General features: G+C 50.4%; 1 protein-coding gene across 1 annotated transcript in view; it reads left to right on the top strand.

Moving 5' to 3' along the window:
* The window catches only part of adgrv1 (adhesion G protein-coupled receptor V1), a 122,681-nt gene that overhangs the window by 25,504 nt on the left and 84,677 nt on the right, over window positions 1–12,500 (top strand). The window contains exons 10-20 of the mRNA XM_056592426.1: window positions 1,010–1,339; window positions 2,035–2,211; window positions 2,637–2,860; window positions 5,203–5,323; window positions 6,010–6,195; window positions 7,319–7,499; window positions 8,262–8,425; window positions 8,549–8,672; window positions 9,086–9,349; window positions 11,695–11,821; window positions 12,442–12,500. The exon at window positions 12,442–12,500 is cut by the window's right edge and continues 165 nt beyond it. Coding sequence (XP_056448401.1) covers window positions 1,010–1,339; window positions 2,035–2,211; window positions 2,637–2,860; window positions 5,203–5,323; window positions 6,010–6,195; window positions 7,319–7,499; window positions 8,262–8,425; window positions 8,549–8,672; window positions 9,086–9,349; window positions 11,695–11,821; window positions 12,442–12,500 — 1,957 coding nt within the window. The remainder of the gene's footprint in view (window positions 1–1,009; window positions 1,340–2,034; window positions 2,212–2,636; window positions 2,861–5,202; window positions 5,324–6,009; window positions 6,196–7,318; window positions 7,500–8,261; window positions 8,426–8,548; window positions 8,673–9,085; window positions 9,350–11,694; window positions 11,822–12,441) is intronic.

Below are 12,500 nucleotides of genomic sequence, written 5' to 3'. Positions count from 1 at the left end.
CAGATGATTCACTTTTTTCGCTTTGGTTCCTCTCCATTCCAGGGGGTTTGTTCATGACACCCTCCCACTAAAGCTCCAATCTAAACTTCCCCTCAGACAAGGCCCAGTGAATCCATCTCATAAAGGTTGCAAGATAGCACAGCGAACAAAGGCTGTATTTCTCCCGCCCAAAAGGGTCCCAGGTTCGATTCCCCAGCCTCCGAAGACTACCCACCTGTAGGCATCCCTAAGCAAGAAGTCCTGATCCTCGAAACCAGCTCCTGAATGACATTGACCTGAATTCAATTCACTGTGATACACTCAGGACACAACCGTCTGTTAAACAACTCAATAAGACTTACTGCATCAACGATTGGTACGGTCTGTAGCAGAGCTCTCTCAATACTCAGCAGAAGGAAGGAAGGACACAGAGCTCCAGGTAAACCCTTTTATGGAGCAGAGGAGGGGACACTGAGTGCCCAACCTCCACGGCTCGGGCTAGGCCTGTACAACAAGACCATTCATATACCGTACATATACTATGTACTATAAGTACTATATACATAATGTACTCGGAATGACTCCGAGTTCATGTCCCTCCGACAGCCACATTTTCTTTTTTATTATTATTTAAAGGACAGTGCACATTAATCTACATTTCTGTAAATGTGCCAGTGTTAGCTGGCATTCTCATTTTCAACTGTAATCCTTTGGCAAGATATTAAGCTAGGCACAGGATGGCTGAAAAGTAAAACATATTAAAGAATACCCACAGCAACAGATTACAAAAGTATACCATGATGCCAATAGAAAAAACCACCATGGGTTTGACCCGGCCTCACTCTAAGAGAAAGAGACGTCAGTACTCGGGTCTTCTTTCCTCATCGTGCTCGTCTCCCACTGCTGCGTCTGATTCGTCGGTCGCGCCGCCCCACTCCCCCGTCTGCCGCCGACACTAAGCCCCGCCCCCCACCCACCACAGGGTCTGAGGCTTATGACCTCTCACCTCCATACCCCCTCCTCCCCCCAGATGGTGTTCTACCTCCGGGACAGCGACGACGTGTACGGCTCCTTCGGCTTCGACCCTCGGGAGGAGCAGAGCATCCAGAGCCACCTGGACGGCCGCTTCCTGTCCCTCAGCTTCCTGCGGCAGGGCGGGGCCCTGGGGGCCGTGGCCCTGGGGCTGACGGCCCTCTACCTCCCCGCGGGGCCCCTGGACCCCAGCCTGGCCCGGGACCACGTCCTCAACGTCAGCCGCTCGCTCAGCCTGCGCTTCTCCGACGGCCAGCAGCGGGCGGGGCTGGTGCTTCCCATCAGGAACGACGCCTTCCTGCAGAACGGAGCGCACTTCCTCATACTGGTGGGTGGGGAGGAGGAGGATGATGATGATGATGATGATGATGATGATGATGATGATGATGATGATGATGATGATGATGATTGACTGAAGTTGAGGTTTTGTTTGTCCCATGCAAAGTCGTTTCCATCGTTTGACCAGCAGGGAAATGTGTAATTAGCCAGCCCCCTTCGGCATTGCTTAGATAAAATATTATTATTATTATTATTTATTTTTTTTACTAGTAAAATGACTAGTATTTATAAAATCATATCGAGCAAAGTAAAATTGTAAATACAATTTAATTAAATCACGGAATGTGTTTCTATGTATATGTGTACAGATGATACTGTATGAAAAACGGTATTTATAATAATTATAAGTGTAGTTACAACAGAAAATCTGAGAAAATTGTCCAGAAAAAACTATCGCCTACTTAAACCCCCTAAATATGCAATAAACTAGAATTAGCTTATGGAGCAGGCTGACTTCCGTTGTAGTATCGTGTATCTCCATCCTCATGGAACATGGTCATCCTCTTCAACGATACACACCATTACAACTCCCACCTGAAAGGGCAGCATAGCCAGCCAGCGATGGGCTGTGATGATATGAATGCTATATGTGAATGCAGACATCAGTCCCGTGGCTCCCTCAGTCCTCCTCCTGTGGCTTCAGAGACCCTCTTACACACACACCTCCCCCCCCTGCTCCTCCAGCTGGACAGTGTGGAGCTGGTGGACATCCGGACCCCCATCCCCTCCATCAGCCCGCGGTTCGGGGGGGCTCTCAACCTGACCCTGACCGTGACCCCGGACATCGCCAACGGGGAGATCGGCTTCACCAGCAACGCCACGCTGGCGGTCGTCGAGCCGGAGGACGCTAACGCCACCACGGTACAGCCCCGAAGCCCGGCTGCTTTTATACCGAGGTTCAGTTTGAGGGCGGGACGTTCGCTCACGTCCAATCCTGATTGGCTACGCCATGCGTCCAGACTAAGGATCATCCTCTTAATGTGTTTGTTAATGAGGGGATTTCCTGATCGTTTTGAATGGTGATGAATTGTTTGAATAGCTGAAGGATTTTTTTAAATGGGGTTCATGGAATACACAAAATACACATTGAATTACATAAAAAATCTATAATATTAATTCTAAATACAAGAAAAACAGGTGTTTTGTATCAAACGGACGTCTGTGGTGTATTTTGTTCTATTTTGCCACCATTAATCCCAAGAATGACCCGTACAGTACACTAGTGGATCAGCAGTAACCAGCAGTCGTGCTGTCACCGGTAACCATGGGAACGTCTAACTCCACAGGTGTCCCTGCCGCTGCGGCGCGACGGGACGGACGGCCGCGCCGAGGTGTTCTGGAGCCTGCGGCCGACGGGCGCCGGCCAGGGGGATATCACCGCCGACGACCTCCGACCCTTCCGGGGCTCGGTGGTCTTCCTGTCCGGCCAGAGCGACGCCTTCATCAACTTCACCGTCATGGCCGACGACGTCCCAGAGGTCAACGAGACGCTGCTGCTCTCCCTGGATAGGTACGGGGGGGGGGGTGGTGGTGGTGGTGGTGGTGGTGTTGGTGGTGGTGGTGTTGGTGGTGGTGGTGTTGGTGGTGGTGGTTGAGGTGGTGGTGGTGGTGGTGGGGGTGGTGATGGTGGTGGGGGTGGTGGTGGTGGGGGTGGTGATGGTGGTGGGGGTGGTGGTGGTTGAAGTGGTGGTTGAGGTGGTGGTGGTGATGGTGGTGGTGGGGGGGGGGTGGTGATGGATGATTTGTTGCTCATTAAACAACATTTAACCCAGCAGGGTTCCCTGCTGCTCACCTCTCTGGCCCCAAACATGGGATACTTTGGGTTTCGGTTCTTGAGATCTCAAGGATCGTGAACGCCCACTCCCAGTGCTGCATGCTGTGTCCCAGTGCTGCATGCTGTGTCCCAGTGCTGCATGCTGTGTCCCAGTGCTGCATGCTGTGTCCCAGTACTGCATGCTATTGTCCCAGTACTGCATGCTATTGTCCCAGTACTGCATGCTGTTGTCCCAGTGCTGCATGCTGTTTTCCCAGTGCTGCATGCTGTTGTCCCAGTGCTGCATATTGTTGTCCGAGTGCTGCATGCGGTTGTCCCAGTACTGCATACGTTGGTCCCAGTGCAGTCATCCTCAGTGAGCAGAGCCCGGTGGAGCAGTGAGCTCTGCCGCGGGCGCGCGTGCTTCTCCCTCTGCCCAACGTTTGGTGACGTGAGAGTCCGTCAGCGAGTGCAAGGGGAAGGGGGGAAGAGGGGCGGTGTGTGTGTGTGTGTGTTTGGGGAAGACTGCAGGGGTTTGTGCTATGGGGGGGGGGGGGGGGTCCCCTCATGAGCTCTGATGAGAACGGTGTGTCTCTCTCCCTCCCAACGCTCTCCGGCAGGGTGGAGACTGCGCGCTTTGTGGTGTTCTTTGGGTAAGTGCGGAGCACGGAGCCGGGCGCCATTGTGTGTGTGTGTGTGTGCCGTGAATCAAGACTCTGTTTTATGGGAGAAGGGTCCACTTCAGGACTTTCTGGGGACCTTTTGCTTGCTGTGGGGATGGGGGAGAGTGGAGTGGTGGTGGTGGTGGTGGTGCTGGTGGTGATGGTCGGGGTAGTGATGGTGGTGAGGTGGGGGTGGTGGTGGTGGTGGTGGTGGTGGTGGTGATGGTCGGGGTGGTGCTGGTGGTGGTGGTGTAGCTTGCGGTGTATGGGGTGGTGGTGGGGGCGGGGATGTTGGTGGTGGTGGTGGTGATTGTGGGGGCCGCGGGGAGGCGTAAAACGGGGGGAGGCTAAAGGAAGCGGCGCGGTTGTTGTGGAGTAAATGAAGAACCTTTCCCCTCTCTGATTTAACGAGCGGCGATTGTGCGCCGCTGTGAGGGCGTCCGTGTTAGTATGCGAGCAGTGGCTTGGCTGCGGCTGTTTGTTTGCTGTGCCTCGCTCTCTGTCTCTAATTTACCACCGCTACGTGATGCGTGCTGGGCTCCCGGTGGCCACGCACACACGGAAACACACTCACAAACACACACACACACGCACACACATACACACACAAACACACGCATGCACACACTCACAGGGGCACAGGGGCACACGCATACACTCACAGATGCACACACACAGACACACACACACACACACGCACACGCAAACACTCAAAGACGCACACACGTACACACACAGGCGCACACACTCACAGACACACAAGTGCACACGCACACACTCACAGACGCACACACACACACACGCACACACATTCGCACACTCCTGCAGGGGGATGGCAGGAAGGGGAAGGGAAGTTGATTGGCAGGGTTAATAAGTCTACTCCAAACAGGAGGCCTTTGGCACTCGGGGTCGGTACCGAACAAACGAGGAAGAATGCGAGGACTCCACTAATTAGAAATCTTTAAGGATTGAAGGTTAAGAAGTTTAGGCGTTTCATTCTTCTGCCTGCCACTGGATGAGTCAGACATACTTTGTCTTGAGTTGACCAACTCAGAGGTTTTCTCCCCACATTATTGTTCCACGAGTGATGAGTGCGAAAAGGAATATTGTTCTCCCCGGTTGCCGACGGCGATGGCCAATAATAGCCCTCTTCATCGCTCCCTTCACGCTTCATATTTCTTTCCACTTTACCGTATCTGCTCTTCATTTTGTCTTCGTCAACATCCATTATCAACCATGTAATTGTTTATGTGTGTGTGTGTGTTTTTCTGTGTGTGTGCACGTCCACCTTCTTGTGTGCGCCTGTATCTGTGTGTGCATGTGTGTGTGTGTGTGTGTGTGTGTGTGTGTGTGTGTGTGTGTGTGTGTGTGTGTGTGTGTGTGTGTGTGTGTGTGTGTGTGTGTGTGTGTGTGTGTGTGTGTGTGTGTGTGTGTCAGGAGCAACGTGGAGAACCAGATCTTGAAGGCAGGCTTCACCAGCAGAGAGATCGTCATCCTGGAGAACGACGACCCCGGGGGCGTCTTCCAGTTCTCAGACCAAGGGCCCTGGGTCATCAACGTAAGCCTCAAAACAGTCAGAACTACACTGAGGGAATAGTCCTCTTTCACTATAAAAAGATCAACTCATCCAGGCATACCGCTAGAGACTCACTTGTTCAGAGTTCACCTGGACTCTCCTAAAAACACCCCTCTTCCGCACTTTTGTGTGTTGTATGTCCTTTCACTTAAAAAAGTAGCACTTAGAATATTTTAGCATCTTGTCCTAGCTATCTCTGTTGTATACGGGGAATGGGTTAACCCAGCGATTGTTAGTGCTTGGCCCTTGCATCCTTATTGTACCGAGCGTGATATATTGCTTTTTCTCTTTCTTCTTACAAATGTTCTGATTGTAAGTGGCCTTGGATAAAAGCAACAGTTAAATGCCCTAAATGTAAATGTACACACAACCACTCCCATCAATGCTGTCCTTTGTTGCCCAAAAGCACCTGAACAACCTTGTTCATGCTTTCCCCCATAACTCGACACACAACATATTCCAGGTGCATTTATTTATCAGCGACCCATATTAAATACATGTCAACCATGTTTTATGTGTCTCTGACCACTATAACTGGACTTTAGTGAATCCTCCTCATGAAGAAATAAAAAAAAATCTTGATCACAAAAACAAAAAAAATCATGTCAACCCCCTAATTGATGAACACCTCCTCCCTCTATTACCCACGATGCACCTGACCTGCGCAGGAAGGGGAGGCGGTGGAGCTGCGCGTGCTGCGGGCGGCTGGCCAGCTGCTGAGGCAGCTGGTGCGCTACACGGTGGCCCCCCAGGGCAGCGAGGAGTTCTACGGGGCCCCCGGCATCCTGGAGTTCAACCCCGGGGAGCGGGAGGTGGTGGTGGCCCTGGTGGCCCTTCAGGACGGCGTGCCCGAGGTGGGGGCCCGCTCGGGGGCACGCACTCACACACACACACACACAGAGAGAGAGACAGACGCACGCACCCATGCACGCACGCACGCATGCAAACACACACGCATGCACGCGCGCACGCACACACGCATGCACAAATGCACGCACACACAAACACACACACACACACACACACACACACACACACACACACACACACACACACACACACACACACACACACACACACACACACACACACACACACACATACACACACACACACACAAACATATACACACACACACAGACAGAGACAGACGGATGCACATACAAAAACGCTCACACTACATGGAGTGAGGCATGTGTAGCATTTAACACATTTTATCATTTGATCAAATGGAGAAAAAAAACAGCTTTCAAATAAATGGTTGTCCCTTTCTTTTAAGAAGTAGTTTGTCTCTTTTACCCACAATTGCCCTCACTATGTACATTTAAAGGGATTCCAATGTTTCTTTAGTTTACTTTTGTTTGCTGTCGGGATGTAATTAACTACTGCCTTCTAAACGAGCCTGCAGTTGAAACGACATTGTGTACGTTATTGTTTAAGCTTCTTTTGGTCCACCAATTGGCCCTGTCATTTGCCATTTGGTCCGGATTTGTGCATGTTTACATGTGTGTGTGTGTGTGTGTGTGTTTGTATGTGTGTGTGTGTGTGTGTGTGTGTGTGTGTGTGTGTGTGTGTGTGTGTGTGTGTGTGTGTGTGAGTGTGTGTTTGTGTGTATGTGTCTGAATTTTTGGGTTCCTGTTTACATGTGTGTGTGTGTGTTTGTGTCTACATTTTTTAATTCCTGTTTACGTTTGTGTGTGTGTTTCTGTGGGTGTATGTGTGGATGTATGGGTATGTGTGTCTGTGTGTGTGTGCCTGCTTGTGTGTATGTGTGTGGGTGTGTGTGTATGTGTGTGTGTGCCTGGGTGTGTGCGTGTGTATGGGTACGCACGTGTGTGTGTGTGTGTGTGTGTGCGTGGGTGTGTGTGGATGTGTGGGTGTGTGCGCATGTGCGCGTGTATTGGTATGCGTTTGTGTGGGTGTTTTCGCGCTTGTGTGTATGCATGTCTGTGTGTGTGTGTGTGTGCGTTCCCCCAGCTGGACGAGACCTTCTCCGTGGGGCTCAGCAGCCACAGCAATCCACCGAGTCGCATCGGCCACCGCAGGGAGGTCAACATCACGGTGCGGAGCAGCGATGACCCCTATGGGGTCATCCAGTTCAGCCAATCAGGGCTGGCGGAGGCCATCAACGAGAGCAAGGGGAGCGAGACACACCAGGGTACTGAGGTCCTTCAGGTCCTACTAAGAGACCCCCATGTCAATGATACATTATTGGAGAACGCGAGGGACAGGAGAAACGTGTTGCTCTCAGCGGTGTTTTAAGGGGGAGATGTCGAGAAACAAATTGTGAACGAATCACAGAATGCTACCACTCAAAATGAATCGAGTCAATACTTTGTAGGATTTTCGATTTGACTTCCTTATTTCTTACATTACCCACTATTTTGATATTATTCGTGGCAGAGCACATTTCAGGCGATGAACACACGTCCTTGCACGGTCTAAAATCCACAATTCTTCGGTGTGTTTTAAGGGGCAGACGTCTAGAAACAAATTGGAGACGGATGACAGAATGATACCGCGCAAATCGCCTTGACGTTCAGATTTCTTTTGTTACTCGCGATTTTGAGAATATTTTAGGCAGAACGCATTTCAAGACAGACGATTAACACACGTCCTTGCCTTCAAAAATGTATAGTTCTGCGGTGTGTTTTAAGGGGAGGGACATCTAGTAACTCGGGAAGAATGACAGAATGCCACCGCGCCAATCGAGTTGATACTTCGTCCGATCTTCAACATACATTCCGAATTTTTACGTTACCTCCGATTTTCAGATTACTCGCGGCAGAACGCATTTCGAGACAGACGATGAACACAGGTCCCTGCGGTCCGAGATGTATGAATGAATATACTGTGTAATAACCTCACATGCTCATGATCGTCGTTACGTGACGTTGTGCGTGTGGTACTCTTCGTACAGCTTCATACACCGTCACCAGGAACAGGGGTCGCTTCGGGGAGGTGTCCGTGTCCTGGGTTCTGGATCCCGGTCACCATGGAGACATCAGCCCCACCCAGGGAGTCCTCGTCTTCCTTGAAGGAGAGTTCCTCCAGAACCTGACTGTCAGCTCTATACCAGACGAGGTAGAGGAGCCCCCCCCCCCCCCCCCCCCCGTTCCACCGCCTCAACCATCAGACCCAAACAACGGCCGCCAGGGGTTTCTTATGAGATGAATGTATGTTGACATGTTTTTGCGTGTTGCCTAGATCCCTGAAGAGGTGGAACACTTCACCCTCACCCTGACCAACGTGACGGGGGGAGCAAGGCTGGGGAGCGCGCTCAATGCCAGTCTACAAGTCAACAAGAATGACGATCCTATTTATTTTGCCGGTAAACATTTTACACACTTTCTTTATGCAATATTGAGAATCCCAAAGATGATTGACCTGAGGTTTGCCTCGGGGTCCTGCATCACCATGCAGGGGGTTATTTTGTCAATAAAGACTGGTTGATGTACATTATCCTGCTGAGCACGCAGGTATTTCCTAAAGAAATCAATAATTTGAAACAAAAACATCATCATCTTTGACCATGATGTAGAATGTCGTAATTGACCAATCGGAATTGAGTATTCAACAAAGCTGTGTATTAAGATTATATTATCAAATATAATCATAATCATATATTATCATAAGTAAAGGATAAACGCCGCTGCAGTGATTCCTTGAAGTGTGTACAAATCTGTCTCCCTCTACCTCTCTCGTCATCATCCTGTTTCGACCCGACCCTTGACCTCTCGGCAGACCCCGTCGTCGTGCGAGTAGAGGAGGGAGGTGTGGCCAACTTCACGGTGGTCAGGGGCGGGCGGGCGGACTTCGTCGCCACGGTGATGTACCGCGTGGAGTACGGCGGGGACGCCTCGCCGACGGACCTCGCCCCGCTGGGCAACGACACCACGCTGGTGTACCAGGTGGGCGAGTGGGCGAAGAACGTCTCCGTGGCGACGGAGGACGACGACCTGCCCGAGACGGACGAACCCTTTCACATCCTGCTGTTCAACGCCACCGGTAGGTCTCCCCCGATGACGGTGCTCGCTGTGTAGGGCCATATTTTAACGGTCTGAAACGCAAGTGAGAAGCGCCAAGCGCAAGTAGCTTTGTGGGCGGTTCTATGGCAATGTTGCTATTTTACCGGCGCATAAATGACTCTTGCGCCCGGCGCAAATCTAAAAAGGGTTGGTCTGAAGTAGCCTGATTACCCGAAGGGGTGGTTTGGGCGTAACGTGCAATAAACCAATGATACGGCCATCTCCCATCCCCTTTAAGAGCCATGTGTGTGTGAGAGTGTGAGTGTGTGTGTGTGTGCGTGTCTGTGTGTGTGTGTGTGTGTGTGTGTGTGAGAGTGTGAGTGCTTGTGTGTGTGTGTGATGGGGGCATTAAGTTGTTTTGTGTGCATCTGTGTGTGTGTGTTTGTGTGTGTGTCTGCATCTGTGTGTTTTTGTCTGTGTTTGTGTGTTGGACTGTGAGTACTCGTATGTGTGTTAATGCGCGCATGTGTGCGTGTAAGACACGTTGCACACACGTTCACACACTCCTGCAGAGTGTGTCGGCGGTGGCCCAAAGGAAAGTTGATTGGCATTGTTAATAAATGCACTCCTCACAAACAGTAGGCCTTCGAATACCGCAGGAAAACACAGGGTAGCCACTGACAACGAAATGGAGACGTCAATACACAGACAAACACCGTTACATTGACTCTCCACATAGATGAATCTGCATTGATGAGACGGGTCGACAAAAACAGTCCCTAATGACCACAAAGAACCCACTTCCCGTCCGTCTTGTCTTCCCGTTCGCTGCGCTCTGCCCTCTCTTGTCTCCCCATCGGTCGAGCGGTTATCTCCCATTGACTGCAGCGACGGCGGCGGCGGCGGTGCTAATCTGAGCATTGTGTGTCAGGGACTAAAGCCTGGTGCCCGGGGCCTCACCAGGACCTTAACTACCAGATTCTAGAGGCTCTGAGACACAGAGGGGCCCGGCCACTCCAGGGGCCCCTCTGTGTTCTCTGAGGGACCTGGAGGGGGGGAGACCCTGGGGGGGGGGGTGGAGGGCTTGTGTTAGGAGTTAATGAAGCCCCGTATCAGGAGTCAGTCCAGCAGTCCCCTCTGAGCGGGGCCTGGAGAATCTGCTGTGTGTTGGATTTCTAAATGTCTAAAAATCCATTCTAAATCACTGTGTGGATATCAATTTGTAGATGTCCTACACCACTACAATATAACTTCAACTGGATCACTCTCCCGAGTGATACAGTTGAAGTTATATTGTAGTGATGTTGGTTGGATTATAAATGTTGTGTATGAGGAAATCAGTGTGGGAATATGAGGCCCTTGCCTTTTTCATCTAATTTCAGGATTTATTTTGTGTCTTAACAACGCACAGTTCCCATCTATTGCATCAGAGTTAGTAACAGCAACTATGTGTCAAGCAGAAGTTTATCTCTCTCACTCTGTCTGTCTCTCTCTCTCTCTCTCTCTCTCTCTCTCTCTCTCTCTCTCTCTCTCTCTCTCTCTCTCTCTCTCTCTCTCTCTCTCTCTCTCTCTCTCTCTCTCTCTCTCTCTCTCTCTCTCTCTCTCTCTCTCTCTTTCTCTCCCTCTTGACGCACCCTTGAATCATAGTTCCGGAATCTCTGCATCCTTTCAATACATTCAATCAAAAGAGTGGAATAATTCTGTCAAATAAATATCTATTTAATTTATTTTCGTTTATTATTAAAAATTGTATCACTTCACCACCAGATGATTCCCTTTTTTCGCTTTGGTTTCTCTCCCTTCCAGGGGGTTTGTTCATGACACCCTCCCACTAAAGCTCCAATCTAAACTCCCCCTCAGACAAGGCCCAGTGAATCCGTCTCATAAAGGGTGCAAGATAGTACAGCAAACAAAGGCTGTATTTATCCCGTCTCTCTCTCTCTCTCTCTCTCTCTCTCTCTCTCTCTCTCTCTCTCTCTCTCTCTCTCTCTCTGTTCTCATGTGTTCACATTGCCAAGGTCAGATGTTTTCTTCTTGTAACATCTGACTCTGTTCAAGCAGAGCGCATGCAATAGTTGGGCATGGCTCATTCGATTGGGTTTGCACATTTGTCTTTTATTGTAAATAAGTAAATGAGGCAACGAAAAGCATTTATAATGGAATTGTTTGCTTGTGTGTGTGTGCGGTTGTGGGCACCTGTGTCTGCTTGTGTGTGTGTGTGTGGGTGTGTGTGTGTGTTTGTGTGTGTTTGTGTGTGCATGTGTGTGCATGTGTGTGGTTGTGTGTGTGTGTGTGTGTTTGCGTGTGTGTGTGTGTGTGTGTGTGTGTGTGTGTGTGTGTGTGTGTGTGTGTGTGTGTGTGTGTGTGTGTGTGTGTCTCTCCCAGGGGATGCTGTTGTGTACGGTGTGGACACGGCCACGGTGGTGATCGAGGCGAACGACGACGCCAACGGGATCTTCTCCCTGGACCCCACGGAGAAGGCCGTGGAGGAGGGCGCGACCAACGACTTCTAGTACGGAGAACATCTCTGTATTTATGTCATTGTTCCGATTTTTTATAGCAAAGTCTAGTTTGACTCAAGTGGACTGAAACATATGCCATTCATCTGTGTTTTGGTTTGTTTTAAAGTTGCCAAACTTTAAACCGTAATGTCTCTAAGTAACTTCATTTCTTTATTTCAGTTAACTTCAAAGCTGTCAATAATAAGGATGCATATCAACATCGCAGCACAATGTTACGTTGGTCTCTAGGTCGCCCCACGAAAACAGACTCTGGATTAACATGCAAACACATTCACTTCCAACGCCTTAACATCCAACACCATGACACCTTCTCTTCCAACACCTTAACATCCAACACCGTAACACCTTAACGTCCAACACCTTAACATCCAACACCGTAACACCTTAACGTCCAACACCTTAACATCCAACACCGTAACACCTTAACGTCCAACACCTTAACATCCAACACCATAACACCTTATCATCCAACGCCTTAACATCCAACACCATAACACCTTACCATCTCCGGCCGCAGCGCGGTAGACCTCCTGGACCCCAAGGTCCGCCTGGAGGTAACCACCAGACACCTTCATGAATGAACCATCCCCCCCTCTGCTCCCTGTGCCAGTGTGAGGCGGGCCAGGGGCCACTTTGGAGAGGTGAGCGTCTTCTGGCGGCTGTACGCCA

This window comes from Gadus chalcogrammus, chromosome 6 (genome assembly GCF_026213295.1).
Source record: "Gadus chalcogrammus isolate NIFS_2021 chromosome 6, NIFS_Gcha_1.0, whole genome shotgun sequence".
NCBI classification, from domain to species: Eukaryota; Metazoa; Chordata; class Actinopteri; order Gadiformes; family Gadidae; genus Gadus; species Gadus chalcogrammus.
The sequence above is the reverse complement of the archived record's forward strand: the minus strand, read 5'-3'. Positions and strand labels throughout refer to the sequence as shown.